Raw genomic sequence first — 19,941 nt, 5'->3', positions numbered from 1 at the left:
GCCACATCCAACCCCCAGGGATCCTGATTTGAACAAATTTGATTCTGCACTACCTGAGAAAGCTTTCATACAAATATGACCAATCATGGCAATGGTTAGTCATATGAATATGCAAGCATTCCAATGCAGTGTAGATTCATATCTGTTCAAATTATGATTAGGGTTAGGGTGGTCCAATATCGAAAATTTTAAAAATTGATTTACAAAATTCAATTCTTTTACACAATTCTTAATTTTCGACACATTTCAAAGTTTATAACCAAAACAAAAACACCAGCAGGTTTGAATTATACAAGTTTTGTATCTGCACATTATGTTTACATTTCCTGTATTTGCACTCACCATGTGTTGCTGGTAACAAAACTTCCGACAGTTAATAACCTATTTCAATGAAATTAATCAGATGATTAAATGTACTACTCATACCTTTGTCCTTGCCTTTGTGCTAAAATATGTGCAAGCCATATATAATATGTGCCTCTCCACTTGAAATTATTAATGGAGTTATTCCCCTTTAAAGTGTTCATTTTACATTTGGTAAATAACTGTTATTGATAAATATTAAATAACAGTTAGATAAATGATGTAGCTATTAGAAATTCTCATTCTGTAAGGGATGTCATTAAAATTTCATTGAAACTTAATCTTTTGTCAACCACAAACATTAACATTTAACACAAGTATTCAAATGTGTGAGCTATGTTTATTCACAGTTATGGATATAAAAATAAAAATATGCTGAATTGACACCAAGGAAAATTAAGACGAAAGTCTGCTAAACTACATGATGACAGTAAGAAGACATGTCTGAAATCTCCACGGGGACATATACAGCACATAAAGCAGTCACCTACTCAGGGAAAGAAAGGGGGAAACTCAGTCCACAGCAGACTGGCACACAAAAGCTTATAACACCTCTGTTATTCACTCAATTTAAAAAAAAACTCTCATATAATCTATACATGATAATAATATTAATAACATCAACAATTGGTCAGTAATGTAATCATAGTACTCTTGTAGACTAGAAAATGAATGAGTACAGATATATAATTCTTTTTACGCGCCCTATATATAACAATTCACAAGCCAAAAAAAAAGATATCATAGTTGCTGCAAGCAGCTCATATATAGTGGTATTTGTATATATATAAAATATATAATTAAATTATGCAACAAAAACAAGCAAATGGCAGTAAATTGACAATCCAAAAACCTACAACTTTAACAGAAATAGCCCTAAATTTTTCAAGTTATTCTTATATCATTAAACCTCATATTTCCAAACCAATCCCAATATATTTTCTCTGAATGAAAACTTGGCATTTATTACATTTAAAAGATACAGTTGAACTGTGTTGGCACATTCAGGTACTCCAAAGTTTTTGTTTTGTTTGTTTTTTTTGCAAACTATATAGATAAAAAATTAAATTACTTTTTAAGGCCAAAGCCTAGTACATTGTATAAGCAACATGTATCTACTTAAACAAAAAAAAAATTCAGCATAAGAAAGAAAATTCAGGATTTTCTGAAACATATCACCACTTAACCAATTCCACACACGACAAAACATATGGATTAACACTACAACCCATTTTAAAATTTCTTTTTGCAACCACACTGAGGCACTCCCACATCATTTTAGAATTAAAATTCAGTCCATCTTCTGTGGTGACAGAAAACTGCTAATATGGGATACCCAAACTTTCATTTAATTATAATGTATAATTCTAGTACTTCAAAAAATAAGAGGAAAACTCTTCACTTAAATGCATCTTATATTAAATGATGTATGGGGGAGAGAAAAAAAAAATCAGCACTAAAATTGATTCTGTACAATTATCTTACATACAGTTAATATTTACAAGTATGTACAGTTTCTACATCAGAGCCAGCCTGGATTCAATACAATATGAGCATTGTACACAACACAATACATGTACAATAATTCTGTTCATTGGATTATATCACAAGGAAAATTATGTACATGAGACAGCAAGTCAAGTTCCAGCACTGTTCAAAGGAGAATCAGCTAATGAGCTGCTCTCATATTTCTTCAGAGCCACACCCATCACCTATGATCACGAGAGGGGCGTCGTCGTTTACTGACGGGAGGTAGGGTATCGGTTGCATCTGCAAAACAAAAATTAATCTTAATTGAAACCTTTATGGCCTTATTAATATTTTTATCTGATGATAATCACAATTGTTTCGGAATGAAAGGACCTGTAAGATTACTATTTCAAATGAACTCTAGGACAAATGATATGATGGAGATGAACACATAGGTACTTAAAATAACGAGGGATAGAACATAATTACACTGTAATATACATTATATACATATATGCTACAAGCTAGTTAAGTTTATCATGGTAAAAAGAAGCATCTTTTGAGAAAGTAATTATATAAATCCCAACTAAACAATGATCAGAACTACATATTAGATTCTGATAAACTTTTTGCATGTTGCCAAATGACAAAAACTTTTAAGTATCTTAAAATGATGATATGTACCAGTTTAAAAAAAAATCTGCACAAATATATTTCAAAATTTTTTCTGTCATTTTTTCTCTATAAGGCATATTGAACTAGTAAAGTAGGATAATTAAAAAAAAAAATATGCAAGATAAACAACACCCAAGAGGACAGCATAAAAAACCATTAAAAGCTTTGCACAACATCAAATAAATACTGGTACCTTACACTAATACAAGCCTTCCAATACGAGTCATTTCAATTGGGGAGCTGTAAAATATGCCTCTCCATTCTCTGTGAGCATTAACATAATGAACACTTAATTATCAAAATGGCAAAACTCAACTTTTTACTACAGTGGTTCAAACCCTGTGCATGATGCACATTCAATTAGTACAAAAATGATGAATGAATGAGAAAAATGATCTTTAAGCAGTCTCACCTTTGATTTCACCTTTGGTTTTTGTGGATCTTGTAGACCTCTTGTTTAAGTCTTCCTCTGCATTTGGTAATGTCTGTCCTCTGGTTCGACTGCCACGGAGAGGAGACTTTTCTCTAATTGCTATAAAAGTCAATAACTACTTTTTGCACATTATCTCTAAAGATTTACAACCAATTTTTAAGTGTTAAAAAAAGGAAGTCCAAGCTCTAAACTTAACATTCATCAATAAAAATGTAATATTTAACATGAAACATTACTATCTTTTTATCCTTACCACTTGCTGGAGTCTTTTCAGCAGGAACAGTAGGAGAGAGTTTCTTTTGGCGGGAAACTTGTTTATTTTTGATGAAGTTTTCATCCTCTGCTTTGAATTTCTTCACTTCTTTTACACCAGATACTTTCTGTTTCTCCTCAACTGATTTAGCATTACTCCGAGCTCTTAAACCAGACTTCACACCATCTACCACTGAAGAAGTTTCTGTTTCTTCTTCACCTTTGGAAGTGTCCATTTTCTGGAGAATAGGGGCCTCAGTCTTTTTACTGCTTACATTAGCAGTATTACTTTCTTTAAGGTCATTGGAGCGTGTATGCTTTGCCACATCTTCATTCTCAATCAGTGGTTTCTTTGCCTCAGGTTCACCATCATTTGTGACACACTTCCGCCTTCTTAGATTACGTTTCAGTGATTCATCATCAGATATTAAATTTTTGTTTGAATCCTTTTCAGTGTTTTTGTCAGATTTACTATCAGACTGCTCCACAACTGACTGTTTTTGGGCTTTAGAATGCCGAAGGTTATGCAGGGGTTCTTCAGGACTCTTGGAGGTGCTTTTACCCCTCAATGTCATAGACAAATGAGATTCCTCAGTGTTAGCTGCCAATACTTCAGGAATACCTTTAGAAGCATCACTGGATTCAGCACTTTTTCGCACTCTGATAATGATTGGGGGCACTGTGGGCTCAGACTTGTCCTGCTGCCTCTGTTCAGATGGCTTCACCTTTGTAACAACAGTCACTTCCATGTTTTTTTCCTCCAACTCCAGTCGTTTTGATTTGAAAATAACATCCCCATTTCCTTTTGTGGATTTGGAACTTGATTTTGGACTCTGTTTTGTGTCAGTATTTCTAGAACTACCTGGATTTGTGTCATCCAACTGCTTTGTGTCATCAGGTTTACTCTGCGAATGATTTACCTTAACTGGTGTTTCTAGTTTTAATTTTTCATCTTTCATATGAGACTCCATCTTCATATTATCCTTTTCTGAATAGCCTGGATTCTGAGTCTCTTGCTGAGATTCTTTGATACCAAAGGGTTCACTAATAGGAGTACTACCAGATGTGTCTCTTTTAAAAGTAACTGATTTTGAGATATTTTTATTTAAACTGTCAGTAGGTTGCAGTCTTTGCGCTGACTGCTCACATGTTTTCAGTTCAAATTGTCTATCACAGTTTTCAACTTTACTACTAGATATTTCATCTTTTATAGAAGAGTCTTGTAAACTTGGTTTTGACTTATCGAGAAGACTTTGTGATTTTGTATCATGAAAATTTTGTTTGCAGTCAATTTCAACACCCAGGTGATTTTCTGCTGGCACACTGCTGAATTCCAATTCATGACTAGATTCAATTTCTAAAACTGGTAGTGGAGCACTATTTTGTAGTTGTAACAGTTTTTCTATACCCTGACTAGATGCACTATGCTCATTAAAGCCGTGGAGTGAATTAACAAGGTCTCCAGGATTAGACAAGTCAGTTTCAGAAATCACAGCTGCTGAAGATAAAGGAATTGTCTGTTTTATTGTTAAAGAGTCTAAACCAGAGGAATTTCTACTCTCACTAATTTTGGCAGGCTTTGATGGTGATGAAGAGCATGAGACTTTACATGAAGAATTCACAGGAGATTTACGCTGATGAGGTAGAGAAGAATTTTCTATAGATGGTAAGGCTTTCACTACTTTCTGTACAGACTCTGTTAAGCTTTTAGCCAATGGTAACCCTGGATTCAAAAAATGCTGCTGATGTGAAGTAGTGCCTGGCCCAGTGGGAGACCGTCGTCGATACATGTTGGTCACGTTCCGACTCGAGTCCGATGAGTGAACAGTTTTTGATGTTAGTGGTGTGGCTGACACACTTCCTTCCACATTTCCCTGAGACACATCACAAAGTCTTTTCTCTACCACAGAATTTCCCATTGTAAAAGTGGACACAGCTGTGTCCATTTGATGGGGTACTGAATTAGCTGTTGATGAGCTAGATAACTTTCCTTTTAACTCCTGGGGACTTTTTGAGTATTTTCTTTGCATCTGAAGGTCTTTGGACATCACAGAATTTAAGGAATTGTTAGAATCAAACCCAGATGAATACTGTACACTTGGATGGAGATCACTATTGCACAAAACTTTGCTTACAGCAGAATTTCCAATGTCGCACTGTTTGCTATAATTCGGCACTGGCAGTTGACTCACACTAGATGATGATGAAAATGATGACACTGCACTGACATCAATATTGCTTGGAAGCACAGCCTCGTTAGCATTACTTGACACCATAGGATGATAGGGTCCCTCAATGTCTGAAACAGACATACATATACTGAATTATCAAATTATAGATAATCTAACTAAAAGCTATGTACATGTATACTTTCACTCAAGGAGTTTCATACTTTTTCTACAACAGTAATACTAAATTTTGAAAGTTTATCAAATGACTAAGCAATAATTTACTGCTAACTACCAGTGAAAAAATTAGCATTTTGTGGATAAATGATTCAACACAGCTGTGCCTATAATTATTATATGAAAAGCATTTACTGTAACCTTGTAAACAGATCCAGAGTACATTAAAATACTCAATTTCAACATGCACAGCTCCATATATATATAATGTATAACTACATGTATATATACAAGATACTTCTAGTGCAAAATTAATTTTAATGTCAAATACCCTATAGATTACATGTATATCAGAACTGTATTCTACTGATAAATGATATCTGTACAAAATTTATACTTTTACAAGGTTTGAATTATGAGCATGATGAGTTTCATGATATTACTGTACCAATTTATACTCTTTCAGAGTTTGAATTATAAATGCCATGTACCTGTAAAATACATGTGTATATCCTTGCAAGTTGGAACTCTTTCTGTAGGAGAACTATCAGATATTTCAGAAAACAATGTTTGGGTGAAGATACTTTGCAATATTGGTATCTACTGTACCATTAACTATTTCTAAGCCTTGGGAAATTCTGCAAAGATTTCTACCATATTCTCAATAGGGAAACAAGGCTTAGGTACATAAAGCACAATTTCTGAGTTTGGAAATGTGGCCTTTGATAGTGTTGATAAAATGTGTGTGTGTATATATATATATATATATATATATATATATATATATATATATATATATATATATATATATATATATCAAAGACATTACATCATAAGATTTTAACTCTTCAAACAGTTGTCCTTTCTCTTTAATAGAATTTTTGTTCAAATTTGTAAACAAAACAAAGAAAAAAGCTAACAAAAATAAAACCAAACCAAACAAAAACATAAATACACATAAAGAAACACAAATGCAGAAAAAGCAAGATGTGAAACACTGATGCTCCCATACTGCAGCTCATGGCAAAAATTTAAGTTTCTCAAATGCAAGTCAAACTCCAAGGTCAAGAGATCAAAACTGTTAATACCCAAAAAAATGTCACCTATGAAATATGAAAGCCCTTGCAGCAATCATTCAGAAATTATGGCCAAGGTAAAAGTTTTTCAAGAGTCGGTCAAACTCCAAGGTTACCGATATGAAGTAAAAAAAAAAATTAATACGTAAAGGGTTTTTATCACGGATAATTTCTTAAAATTGAAACACTATTATATTCTTGAAACATATAATTAGCGTTTAAATATGAAATAACTTTGAAAACAGTCATAATTAGGTGATAAAACACCCGTAATATTGAGTTCTCGAAGTAAAAATCTCTACCAATTAGATAGGGGTCACGTGGTACTGAAACGTCATAGGTGTCAATAGTCAATTAGAACTTGCAAAGCTCATATCAAATAGATTTTGACATTACATAAATAGACAACACAATAAGGTCAGTGAAAATTTTGATATTGACAATATTTTTTTTGTTATGGATGGTCAATCTTTTATGTATGAACTTCTAAAGAAAGAAATAACCAAGAAAATATGCCGACAATAGGAGAGGACACCGAAAACGAAGCCGTTGATAATTCGGGACTTCGACTAAATAGAGTTTGACCTCATAAATATTTATAAATATGAGAATTTTAAATTCAACTTCTTTATTATATCAATTATTTATATATAAATGAATCCTGTATATCTTCTATCTGTTCCAGTGAATACCATGTACTAGAAATGACACTTTTCAACAGAGTTCAATGGCACCGTACACCATTACGAAGTTCACAACATTCCTACTAGATTCTGTGCCACTTTAAAAACGCGTGTTGGGTAATTTTTTCCTTTAAATTTTAAAAAGGTACCATGTCCTTAAAATATTTTATAGTACAGAAAAAAATAGAGATTGGGCATAAACGATTGTTCCGAATGGAGACAAAGCCCATGCATTAGCAGAAAAAAATGCCTCCTTCCCCTCTAGACTAAGTCCAGGAAATGTGAAAAAAGTGTTCCTAAAACCTTTCTTGTGCAGATTTGTGCATCCTAAAGCCAGAAATTATACCTTACTATCTGTCAATTATCTAATTATCACTTATTTATTTAATAACAGGTTTAATAGACACAACAAATGAGCAGTTTTGTATAGACAATAAGTACTTTGCTTGACCACGATTGACACCTATGACGTCAGAGCAATGGTGTGTAGCATCGGCGATCAAAATATGCATATTGAGAAATTCAAACTTTGAATCACTGAAACATCAACAATATTAATTTTCTAGCAAAGATTTTTAAATATATGACTTTAATAGCATGTAAACTAAGTTATATCAAAAAATTTTGAGACGTGAAAAAAAACCCTTTAAGAAAAGGGCTTGTCACAAGGAATATATCTGTGAAATATTGACAGCCATAGCACCAACCATTCAAAAGTTATGGCCAAGGTAAATTTTTTCAAAAGTAGGTCAAACCTCAAGGTCAACATGTCAAAATGTTGGTCTTGTTACAAGGAATACATATGTGAAATATGAAAGCCCTAGCTCCAACCATTCAAAACTTATGCTCAAGGTTAATGTTCTTCAAAGTTAGGTCAAACTCTAAGGTCAAGGCTAAAAAGATTCATATCCAAGGGAAGGTCTTGTCACAAGGAATACACGTGAAGTAAGAAAGCCCTAGTGCCAAGCATTCAAAATTATGGTCAAGATTAAAGTTTGGTTAAATTTGGAAAAGTGGGTCAAACTCCAAGGTCAAGATCAAGAGGTCAAATATGTTGGTACCCAAAGATAGGTCTTGTCACAAGGAATAAGTGAAATATGAAAGCCTTATCTCTAACCAATCAAAAGTTATGGGCAAGGTTATAGTTTTTGTGGACAAACAGAAAGACAGAGCAAAAATTATATGCCCCCAAATCTTCAATTATGGAGGCATTAAAATATTAAATGATTTCCTAACTTATCATTTTGTGCTATACCCACCAGCAAAGAAGTGTGCTTGTGGATTAAAAGGATGCTCCACTTTCCGCTTTACTTTATTGTGCTGGTTAGCGTGCTGCTTAGGAAACAGATGTGCTGCTAAGTGTTTGTGCGTCTCACTGGATGTGTGGCTTTTAGGAATAGGGTGCTTTTTGGTCTCCATCTGATTGGATATAAATTTATCTGTGGTCGACCAATGAAGGACTGTGTTTGTTTTGTTCTTACCTATATGATTGTACACATTTTTGTCAGTGAAATGACTTAACACTTTGTCCATGGTCATCATGGCTGATATGTCACTCTGAAGTTTGTTTTCATGCGAGTTTGACATAGCATATCCCACAGTAAGGTCCATGTTTACATTCTTATGCAAAGTGCTCTGCACTTTTAAGCTTTCACTTGAATTCACTATTTTGTTGGTCTTTTCCAATCCTTGTGAGGAATTTTCTGTCACAAGTTTTGATTGTGTCACAATTTTGGATGCAGATACTTTAAGCAATGCATCAGAAACTTTAATGTTTTCCTCAACTACTGAATGTACAAGTTTGAGGTCATCCCCTGGTTCTGATGGAGTGTCATCTGACCTTTCAGAGGAACTTCCTACCCCTGAATCATGATTGTATGCTTTCCCTTCCAGATGGCAAACTGTGTTAGCAGCACCCAACTCATTTTGCATATTAGAGTCATGTAACATACCACCGTTATTGGAATTTTCTGAGTCTGCCCCTGGACTGTCCAGCTGGCTGCCTAGGTGAGGATTTTTGGCTGGATTTGAATGAGAAATATTGAGCAATGGGTCAGTATTTGCACTAGCAACAGAAGTCAAAATAGATGTTTCTTTAACTTCAGGTAAATGTTCATGGATGGATGTCTCTGAAAGTTTAGTTTCATGTAAAGAGTTAACAGACTTTGAATGTTTATTCAAGCCAGATGCTCCATTTTCACTTGACTTTATTGACTGCATCACAACACCTGTCCTACTACTGATCTGAGACTCATTGAGGACAGAGGTGTGAGATGTAGACACATGGAGGGAACTAGCACTGATAGCAGCTGTTGTAGTTATGCCAGGATGAACTAAAGCCGCTGGATTTGCTGATGTTAAGAAAGGATACCCAGCACTGTCACTTTGAATATGGAGACTAGATGAAAATCCTGCGCTATTCAGTCCTGACCCGTGAACAATTCTAACTCTGTCTGTAGAGGGAACAGCACTTGGCACACAGTTAACAATGGAAGAAGTACACATTGCAAGGCCAACTGTCTTTTTGTCCTTTGGAGAAACTTTTTTCATGGGAGAAAAGCTATCCATAGAATTATCACTTTTACAAGGACTGGAGTCTGAACTCTCGACAGGTTCTAGAATTCCAGTGTAGGGGTTAATGATCTTCCCTGATGAATTGTCAGGATGAGTCTGTTTGTTATGCATCCTTTTAGCAAGCATGAATTCTTTCATCTGAGGATTTACACCAGCTCTCATGTTTGGATGAAAGTCTGATTTTGCTGGAACAGAGGGCATGGCCCGCTCTGGTAATGCACTGCATGTCACTACTGGCATAGAACTAGGAGGGAGCGCTTGAGTAATCAACATGGAAGGCATATTGGAACTGTTTCCTGATGTTGGTAAACCACAATGTCCCAAAGCTGGGTTCGGAATACTCTGGTTAGCTAGATCCATTTCAGATTGAGTGACTGTTGCAGTCTTATTTTTATCTTTTGGTTTCCTGGGTTTGCGTTTCTTTTTAGGAGGTGGGCTAGTGTCTGAAGGAGGCAACATTTTACTATTCATAAAGTTTGCCATTGCATCAGTTTGTAATAAATTCACAAGCAATGGGCTAGTAGCTGGTATCCCAGGGTAAGGTGGAGGTGGAGGTAAGTTCATGTGATTGTCCAAGAACATTGGAAACTCTGGATGATCCATATTTGTTGGCAAATGTCTTTTTTGTTCCAGGACACTTTGAGGACCATTTTTAGGTGATGGATTTGGACCAATAGGTATGGTTGTCTTACTGGTGGGATTTTCTACACCAAATATGTCCTGACTAGCATTCCTCTTATTGTCAAGCTGTGGTGGTATTAATCCTAGTAACTGGGACCCCTGTTTGAGATAGTCGGCAATATTTTTTCTGGTAGCTTCACTAGTACCAGGTCCATTGAAATCTCCTGCTTGACCTGAGGATGGTCCCTTGTTAATCACAGCAGATGCTCCACTGACAGAATCACTAGTAGTTTTAAATATTAACTTGGTTCGTTCATTATTTCTACCAGCTATAGTAAGGGATATGAGCTGATCCCCCTCAAGCTGAACAGCTAAAACACCAAGTTGTTTGAGGGTAGCATCTCCTTGCTGTGCCAAGTGCTTTAACCTCCTAGCTGCTTCCAAAGGGATGTTAAAGGTGACCCTCACACTATTCCAGGGCTCCACTTTCTTTAGAATTAATTTCCTTTTATCTAAAAAAAAAAAAAAAAAATATCCATGAAAGAAATATCAGATCATGATAATACTGTAAAGAGTTTCTCTTCAATATGTTTCTTAAAGGTATTTAAATACAACTGTTACAATATATGTTGCAACATACATGCATTCAGATTATATAAGCATTATCAATCAAGCTAAAGGGATTCTATTTTTGACAAACAAATATCATTAGGCCAAAGTTTTTTTTTCACTTGGTTTACGATTCCGCCGACCCTAATTTTCACCAATCATGAAAATAAAAATAATGTCTTTTTCCGACATATTTTTCCGGATTTTTCTCAGCTGAGCTGGTGGGTTTTAAATTTTAGAATGCATCTTAGTCAAATAAGCGTTTATAAATTATATAGAACTTTACAAACATTTAGGTGACCGTAAATAAACACATGTGCAAACCAAAAATGGCGGTTCTGTCATGTAACAAGGTAATTCCTCACTGAAAGCAATGACACACACTTAAAGAACTTTTTCTGCATGGAAAAGTGAATAAAATCTTGGATGCATGATCCCTTTCTCCAATTGCAATGTCTCAATTGGCTAAATTCATACAGTATTGAGTAATATTGAGAAGTGTATGCCCAACCCTGATCGACCTAACAGACATACACCTATAGATAACAGGGATTTATCAGTGCCTTCTCAGGGGCCGAAATTCGGCCCCATTCCCAATTGAAAATGAGTTCAGTTTTTCCCAATTTGGCAGTATTTTTCCCAGTTGGTGAACACCGAACAATGCTTTTATTTTTAATTATCTTGGAAAAAAAACAAAGTAAAATTGTCAGATTGTCTTTAATTTTCATCTATTTAACTCATTTATTAAAGCTACAGTCATAACACATGTTTAAAAACACTGTAAAAACATCGCCAACTTTTAATCCGAATTTCCTCCGTTTTTCTAAAAATGATGATATTGTGTAATTATATAGATTTATTAAGTTATTTCCACCTACTCAATTGATCTGCGAGTGAATGGTTAGGACTTTAGGCATTATTTCAGGTAGAAAAATATATTTTCAATGCATTAATACATATTAAAAGAGGACTTATAGAAAATGTGTACTTAGTATACTTTTTGCAGGAGGTTTATAATCTCCAGAAACAGATTCACTATAATGACCTAAATTGAAATCTCATACACATATGTACATGTACTACCATAAGTTTTATAAATACTTTATACTCATTGAAGTCCATTTTACTTTTATTAGTGTATTATTCATAATTGATCTTGTATGATGAAGATTATTTATTTAATTGTCGTTTGGTTGCCCAAATTAGAGTTCATGCTGAAATGTTAAATGAATTACCCCTGAATACATGATTTAGCAACATTTTAAATTTTTTTTCCAATTTCATCAAATAGACAATAATTTGTTTACCCATTCCCCAAAAATGCATTTCCCAAAATAGGGAGATAAATCCATGCATGATCAAATTATTATAACCTTTATTTCAACGTCAATTACTTATAATATTGTTAAACAATTAAATTGTATTTTTCTTCAATCTAAATTAAACTTAAATTTGGATCCATATTTTTAGTTTGTGGGGGTACTGAGGTTTATAACACATCACATATCACTGAAGAGCATATAAAGAAGTTGAACATCATGAACCAAGTACTGATTGACATACAAAAATCAGAACTAAATGAAAATGACATTCAGTCTAAAGTTAGAAATGAATTAAAATTAAATAAAAAGAGTTATGTGATCTAGACAATAAAACTTAAAAGTACTACGTGTATTGATGTGTATTATTTTTATTAAAATAAAAATTGCTGGTATTTTAAAATGAAATTGTTGAATCCTAAATTATTTTTATTTTTATTTTTCGACCACCCAATGCATTTTTTTGAGACAGAAAATCGTAAACCAAAAAAAATAAAAACTTTGGCCTTACTGCTCATTTAAATGCATTTCTCAAATTAATAGGACTAATACCGCTGCATGAGACCTACACAAAAGGTTTACTTTGAAATAACTTAACTTGAAATAACTCTTAACATCTATTTTTAATTTTTAATTTCATGAATTAAACTTTAAAAAGTATTTATTTGTGACATAAAATTCAGTTTTAAAACAAGTCTTAACCATATTAATGTCTTGATATTGGTGTTTCAGACTACTAAGCCAACTATTGGCAACAACATGACTACTCCTGCTATTTTTGATAATTATCTCATCCTTTCATGATAGGTTTTTTTTGTCACAGATAAGGTAGATTTTAGTTGTGATGTTTATTCATCACTGTTATCGCTGCCCTTCTTTTTGATTTTGACACCATTTTTTGCATTCTATGCGAAAGACATCGGACCGTCGGACCTGACTGATGTGCAGTGCCTCTGGTCCGATGCGTCATTTTTTTTTTACACCGGACTGGAATGTCCGATGTCTCAGTGTCCCGTTTTGAGCTTTACCATTTTGACGCAGAGCCATTTAAATGATTACTGTAAGTAAAACTAGAAATATGTCCATAGGACATGAATGCCCCGCCGAGGGTATATTAGTGATGCAACATTTTAACACAAATTGAGAAAAGTGAGGTCAAGGTCAAAGGAAAGGTCTAGGTGAAAAAATATTGATGCAGTTGAATAGCTTACATCAGTATGTATCAGCATATGAAGTTTGACACTAATTTAAGAAAAGTGAGGTCAAGGTCAAAGGAAAGGTCAAGGTCAAAAAATGTTGATGCAGTTGAAAAGGTTACATCAGTATGTATCAGCATATGAAGTTTGACACTGATTTAAGAAAAGTGAGGTCAAGGTCAAAGGAAAGGTCAAGGTCAAAAAATGTTGATGCAGTTGAATAGCTCTCATCAGTATGTATCAGCATATGAAGTTTGATAACACTATCTTGAATGGTATCTTTAAAACTGAGCTAAAACTTATTTCAGAAAAGTGAGGTCAAGGTCAAAGGAAAGGTCAAGGTAAAAAATATTGATGCAGTTGAATAGCTCTCATCATTATGTATCAGCATATGAAGTTTGTTAAAAATATCTTGAATGCTTTCATTAAAACTGAGCTAAACACTAATTTAAGAAAAGTGAGGTCAAGGTCAAAAGAAAGGTCAAGGTCAAAAAACGTTGATGCAGTTGAATAGCTTACATCAGTATGTATCAAAAAATGAAGTTTGATTACATTATCTTGAATGGTATCTTTAAAACTGAGCTAAACACTAATTTAAGAAAAGTGAGGTCAAGGTCAAAAGAAAGGTCAAGGTCAAAAAATGTTGATGCAGTTGAATAGCTTACATCAGTATGCATCAACATATGAAGTTTGATTACACTACCTTGAATGGTATCTTTAAAACTGAGCTAAACACTAATTTAAGAAAAGTGAGGTCAAGGTCAAAGGAAAGGTCAAGGTCAAAAAATGTTGATGCAGTTGCATAGCTCTCATCAATATCTATCAGCATATGAAGTTTGATAAAAATATCTTGAATGGAATCTTTGAATCTGAGCTTTGAACAGAGCTAAACGCAAAGTGTGACGGAAGGACAGACGGAAGGACAGAAGGACGGAAGGACGGAAGACGGACATGACAAACACTATATGCCCCGGCCATATTCATGGCGGGGCATAAAAATATCGCACAAATCCAAATACGTAAATGAATGTGATTAAAACCACATGGACCGTCTACAGTATTGTGCGGGAGCGATCCCTGGCAAAAAAAAGCTGTTAGTACTTAGTATTACTAGTACAATAAATAAGATTTCCTTGGTTCTGCATTTTCCCGTTTCACTTCTTTACATCAGGTTTTTCAGTCTGACAAAATTTGGTTTGGTCCTGTGTGTTCATTGATTACACAGAACCGAATGTCATGTGTGGACCAAAAAACTTTCGCATAGACTGTTTTTGTATTAAACAGATTTTAATATGCAAAGAACCGAACCATAATATGAAACAAGAGGCCCATGGGCCTTGAATCGCTCTTCTGATAAACTGTACAACCTATCACTTCTATTTGAAGCCTCGAAGTATCCTGTATATTTACATAAACCCTTGAAATTCCAATTCACACTCTGAGAACCCAAGATGATTCTAAGCCAATTAGTACCTGAGAGTTGGTCATGGTGACCTACTTATCACTTGTCATTCTCTGAGGACCCATCAACTAAGTTTGATGATTCTAAGCCAATTAATACCTAAAATATTTTTTAAAATTATAATCATAAAATTTTATAAGTAGGTTAAAGTGACCTACTTTTCAATTGTTTTACTCCAAGGACCCAAGATGCATCAACTGACAAAGTTTGATGATTCTAAGCCAATTAGTACCTGTAATATTTAATTAAAGCCATAAATTTTCAAAAGTAGGTCAAGTCACCGTGACTTACTTTTCAGTTGCTGTACTCCGAGGACCAAAGATACATCGACTGACAAAGTTTGATGATTCTAGCCATAAGTACCCAAAATATTTAATTATAGCCATAAATTTTCAAAAGTAGGTCACACTGACCTACTTTTCAGTCAACCTACTCCGAGGACCAAAGATGCATCAACTGACAAATTTTGACGATTCTAAGCCAAATAATTCCTGAAAATATTAAATACAGCCATAAAATTTCAAAAGTAGGTCACCGTGACCTACTTTTCAGTTGTTGTACTCCGAGGACCCAAGACGCATCAACTGACAAAGTTTAATGATTCTAAGCCAATCAGTACCCGAAATATTTGATTAAAGCCATAAATTTTCAAAAGTAGGTCACTGTGACCTACTTTTTAGTCGATCTACTCCGAAGACCCAAGATGCATCAACTGACAAAGTTTGATGATTCTAAGCCAATTAGTACCCGAAATATTTAATTAACGCCATAAATTTTCAAAAGTAGGTCACTGTGACCTACTTTTTAGTCGACCTACTCCGAAGACCCAAGATGCATCAACTGACAAAGTTTGATGATTCTAAGCCAATTAGTACCTGAAATATTTAATTATAGTCATATAAATTGAAAAGTAGGTCACGGTGACCTACTTTTCAGTTGACCTTTTTTGAGGACCCAAGATGCATCAACTTACAAAGTTTTATGGTCATAGGACTTAAAATGTCCAAATTATGCCTCTAAAACGCTTTGAAATCGAATGCCTGCAAAGTTCAAAAAGTAGGTCACTGTGACCTACTTTTTAATAAATATGTTTTATGGCCCCAGGATGCATCATCTTACAAGATTTAATGATTCTAAGCCTCCCCGTATTCGAATTAATGACCTTAATTGTTTTAAAAAAGATTAGCCATAAAATTCAAAAAGTAGGTCAAGGTGACCTACTTTTTAGTTGACGTACTTTGAGGACCCAAGATGCATCAACTGACAAAGTTTGATGATCATAGGCCTTAAATTGTTCAAAATATGCCTCTAAATCATTTTGAAAAAGAATGGCCGCAAAATTTAAAAAGTAGGTCACTGTGACCTACTTTTGAGTCAACATGATATGAGGTCCTTAGATGCATCAACTGACAAGATTTGATGATCCTAGTCCTTATAGTAAGCAAAATATCAACATTTTAATAAAATGTAATTTTTGGTCAACTTTGAAGTGACCTTGAGACCACGCCCTTTGCCCCAGGGTAAATCCCCGTGCAAATTTTAATCTACAACATATCCTCATCCTTTTGTGTAAGTTTGGTGATAATCTGCCCAGTGGTTCTTGAGAAGAAGATTTTTTAGCAACCAGTACTTTTGTTTCTATTTTCCTAATTATCTCCCCTTGTTAAAGGGTCACAACCCCAGTTTTAGTATAACAGGGAGCCCTTGGGCCAAGGATACCCTGTGACAAATTTGACAATAATTGGCAAAGGGGTTCTTGAGTTATGGCCCATATTCTAAAAAGTTTACGCACACCGCACAAATGGCCATAGCATTAGCTCTTTGAGCCTTTGGCTCAGAAGAGCTAAAAATGGAACCGAACCAAACACCTTTGACAGCAGTTTTTGGTTTTGGGGAACTGTAACATCCCTAATGGATATGACCTTCATAATTTATTTCATAATAAAATTATGTTACGGACATGAATTTTACACTTCACATCCAGTGACCAAATGACTGGTGCAAGTTGATACACACCCTCAGGACACAAAACAACCTTTGTGCCCACTATAATCTAATGTTATTTTAAGTTATGGCAAATGCAAAATTTTCACATTTCTAAAACCTGTGACCTTGGGCAAAAAAAAAATTAATAACTTGGTTCTCAGGCCAGTTTTCTCAAAAATAAATGTGGGAGGGAGGCTTTTTTTCCCTTTTCATCTCATAAAAAACAGACGCGGGATTTTTCTCTCAAAAATAAATGTGGGAGGGAGGTTTTTTTCCCCCCTCTTTTCATCTCATAAAAAACAGATGCGGGATTTTTGATTTTTTTTCCTAATTTCAAAACTAGCAAATTTTAATGAACAGTGCTTCAACATTGAGTGTAAAAATCAAAATAATATATTTCCTGCTTCTTTCTCTTTTCTCTTGCATCTTCTACATTCCAATGATTCTTGTAATGAAATGACGGCATCCCAAAAACCAGAAATGTGTTAAACTTACAGATCCAAACACTTTAAGTGATGCATCTGGTCAATTGCTTGCGTAACACAACTAATCTAAGAGTGTTTCAGCACTACAAATAGCGCTTATGATTTTATTAAACATGGTCAAATTTATCAGTCTTTGGTTTACCCACACTAAATGAAATCTGCAAATCTTGCTGAGGTCCAAGTTCCGAGGTTGAGGAAGCCATCTTTGATAGCGTTATTGATCAAGTTCTAGCATGGAAAAACCTTCAGATACCCCAACTTTGTACTATGGAAGTATTACAGTCATTCCCTTATGAATTTGCACTGAAATCAATGCCATCATGACTAAACTTAATCTTCACGCCTTATCCTGTTAACTCGGTGGCCATCTGGATCATCTTGATGTTTGTCAAACGTTTTACTGATTTCTAAAATGCAGTCAAAATGCAGTCGGGAATTCCGGATTTTTTTGGCACCGCATGAGAGAAATTTTATTTTATTCATTTGAGGATAAAAATGGGTAATGCGCATTGTTGAATGAGATGCAGGCAAATTTGAGAACCAAGTTAATAATTTTTTTAGGCCTTGTCAAAAATACCCTGGGTTAAGGTCTAGTGCAATATCTTCAAGTTACAAGCTACCTTCATCTAAAGTACAAACTTCTTGGCATACCGTAATTAAACTCCATAACTTTTATGAAAGTCATGGATTTGCTACAATTTTCATGATATTACCTGTAGACAAAAGATCTCTGAGAGTACTTCTAAAATCTTCAAGTCGGTTTTTGAGATCAGGATCATTAATGTCTCCTTCACAGGTGAAGACCGTCTCCACAAAGTCCTCTTGAGGACCCATCGTCACCACGACGGCATATGCTCACCTACAAAAAGTCAAACAGTGCAGAAAGAAATAGATCTACGTCTTCTCTTTCATGGCATAATCTGAAAAGAATATTCATTTTTCAGAGTTTAATTCAATTTAAAGTAAACACTCATCAAAATTCCTTCCTTAGTCTTAAAAAGTCATGTCTGTTTCCTGTAACCAACCAACCCACTTTAATCTTTGTAAATGCAATGTACATGTAGTTTGTATAGGTGCAGTGTCATTTGCAGATATAGTACAATTTGTTCTTAATAGATTATTTGTCAAACAAAAATAATATTATCAATGGTGAGCATAAATAAAACTTCAATAATTCAAACCTCAGGTATAAATAGATATTACCGGTAAAATAAATCACCTACTGATCTTAATCTTATGCTACATGAAATATCTTTGTTTAGCCCAAACAACTCTTCCAGCCTAAGAACATGCCATCCTCCTTTTATGCACATCACATACAAACCAGGTTTTGCTACACCCCCCACCCTGTTTAAGTATTTTCTCCTTATACACACATCATACACCATTTCATAAACTCTCCAGAATGAAACCTCTCAGCCAATAAGGCCAGCCTTCTTCATTGCTAATATTGAAGAGTAATAGAAAATTAATAGAAAATACCCAATTTGTTCTATTTTGAAGCTATTTTTCCTTATTGAATGAGTTTCAGGAACATTCCAAATTGTGTAGACATGTTCTAGCCCCCCCCCCCCTTTCCCAAATCTACTGTCCTACCAGCCTGTATGATGGTTTGTATTATGTAATATTAACAACAGTTTCATTCTTGCATGATTATTGGGCCATAAATCTTTCTTTTCAAACTGACAGAGCATAGGTATAAGCAATGAATTTTTGTTCTGATTAATATACGCAAATGATTTTGTTTTATTATACAATGACATTTCTACACTGCTACATTGAGCAACTTCATTGCTGTTGCTTACCACTATCAATACCTAAGTATAGTTTCTAGTATAATTTGAGAATGTCAACCTGTTTTAAATATCATGTAATATAGGACACTTACCTAGTTTAGATTTTGAAAAACTCTCACGAGAGAACAATTATTTCTAACTAAATGACTTCCCTTCAAAAGTTCTGACTGAATATGAATTCTTCCCATAAATTTAGGTATACTTAAGGAAGATAACATATGATGTATTCTTTAAAAAATAAATAAATAAAATATACGTACAAATCAATATGTCATATATGTACCATAGTCAATATGTACGCATGTTGTCATATATGAATGTATGTTGTCATAACTATTCCAAACTGATTTTATTCAAATTATGCATTAAGAATTAACAATGTTATTGTTGTACAAAGTAAATCATAAATCATACAATTGAAATATTAAAGTTAAGAACACTACAGATCAATGTTTTATAAAATGGAAGCAATAAAAAAAAATTAAATACATAAAATTTCAGTGCAAGAAAAAATTTAGAATAAACATTGAAAAAAAAAAATTGAATTTAAAGACAGTACAAATTCTAATTTATGTTTTACACGATGTACTTTTATT

At 34.1% G+C, this 19,941-nt stretch overlaps 1 protein-coding gene and 1 long non-coding RNA gene across 3 annotated transcripts in view; both read right to left on the bottom strand.

Annotated features, from left to right (window-relative positions):
• The window catches only part of LOC133176772 (uncharacterized), a 92,254-nt gene that overhangs the window by 71,538 nt on the left and 775 nt on the right, over positions 1–19,941 (bottom strand). Inside the window, 4 exon segments of the mRNA XM_061311843.1 lie at positions 2,969–3,033; positions 3,195–5,492; positions 8,557–11,004; positions 18,263–18,408. Coding sequence (XP_061167827.1) covers positions 2,969–3,033; positions 3,195–5,492; positions 8,557–11,004; positions 18,263–18,383 — 4,932 coding nt within the window. The 5' untranslated portion in view covers positions 18,384–18,408.
• On the bottom strand, positions 684–2,905 carry LOC133176832 (uncharacterized). 2 transcript variants are annotated; one of them, XR_009719559.1, is made up of 2 exons: positions 2,702–2,905; positions 684–2,133 (listed from the first exon to the last, which is right to left on the bottom strand). It is a non-coding gene; the product is annotated as an uncharacterized LOC133176832 (long non-coding RNA). The 2 variants fall into 2 exon arrangements; XR_009719560.1 differs by having other exon boundaries at positions 2,707–2,905.

This window comes from Saccostrea echinata, unplaced genomic scaffold (genome assembly GCF_033153115.1).
Source record: "Saccostrea echinata isolate AGI-Se365-2 ecotype Australia unplaced genomic scaffold, CSIRO_AGI_Sech_v1 ptg000081l, whole genome shotgun sequence".
Classification (NCBI taxonomy): Eukaryota; Metazoa; Mollusca; class Bivalvia; order Ostreida; family Ostreidae; genus Saccostrea; species Saccostrea echinata.
This window is presented reverse-complemented; position numbering and strand designations above follow the sequence as displayed.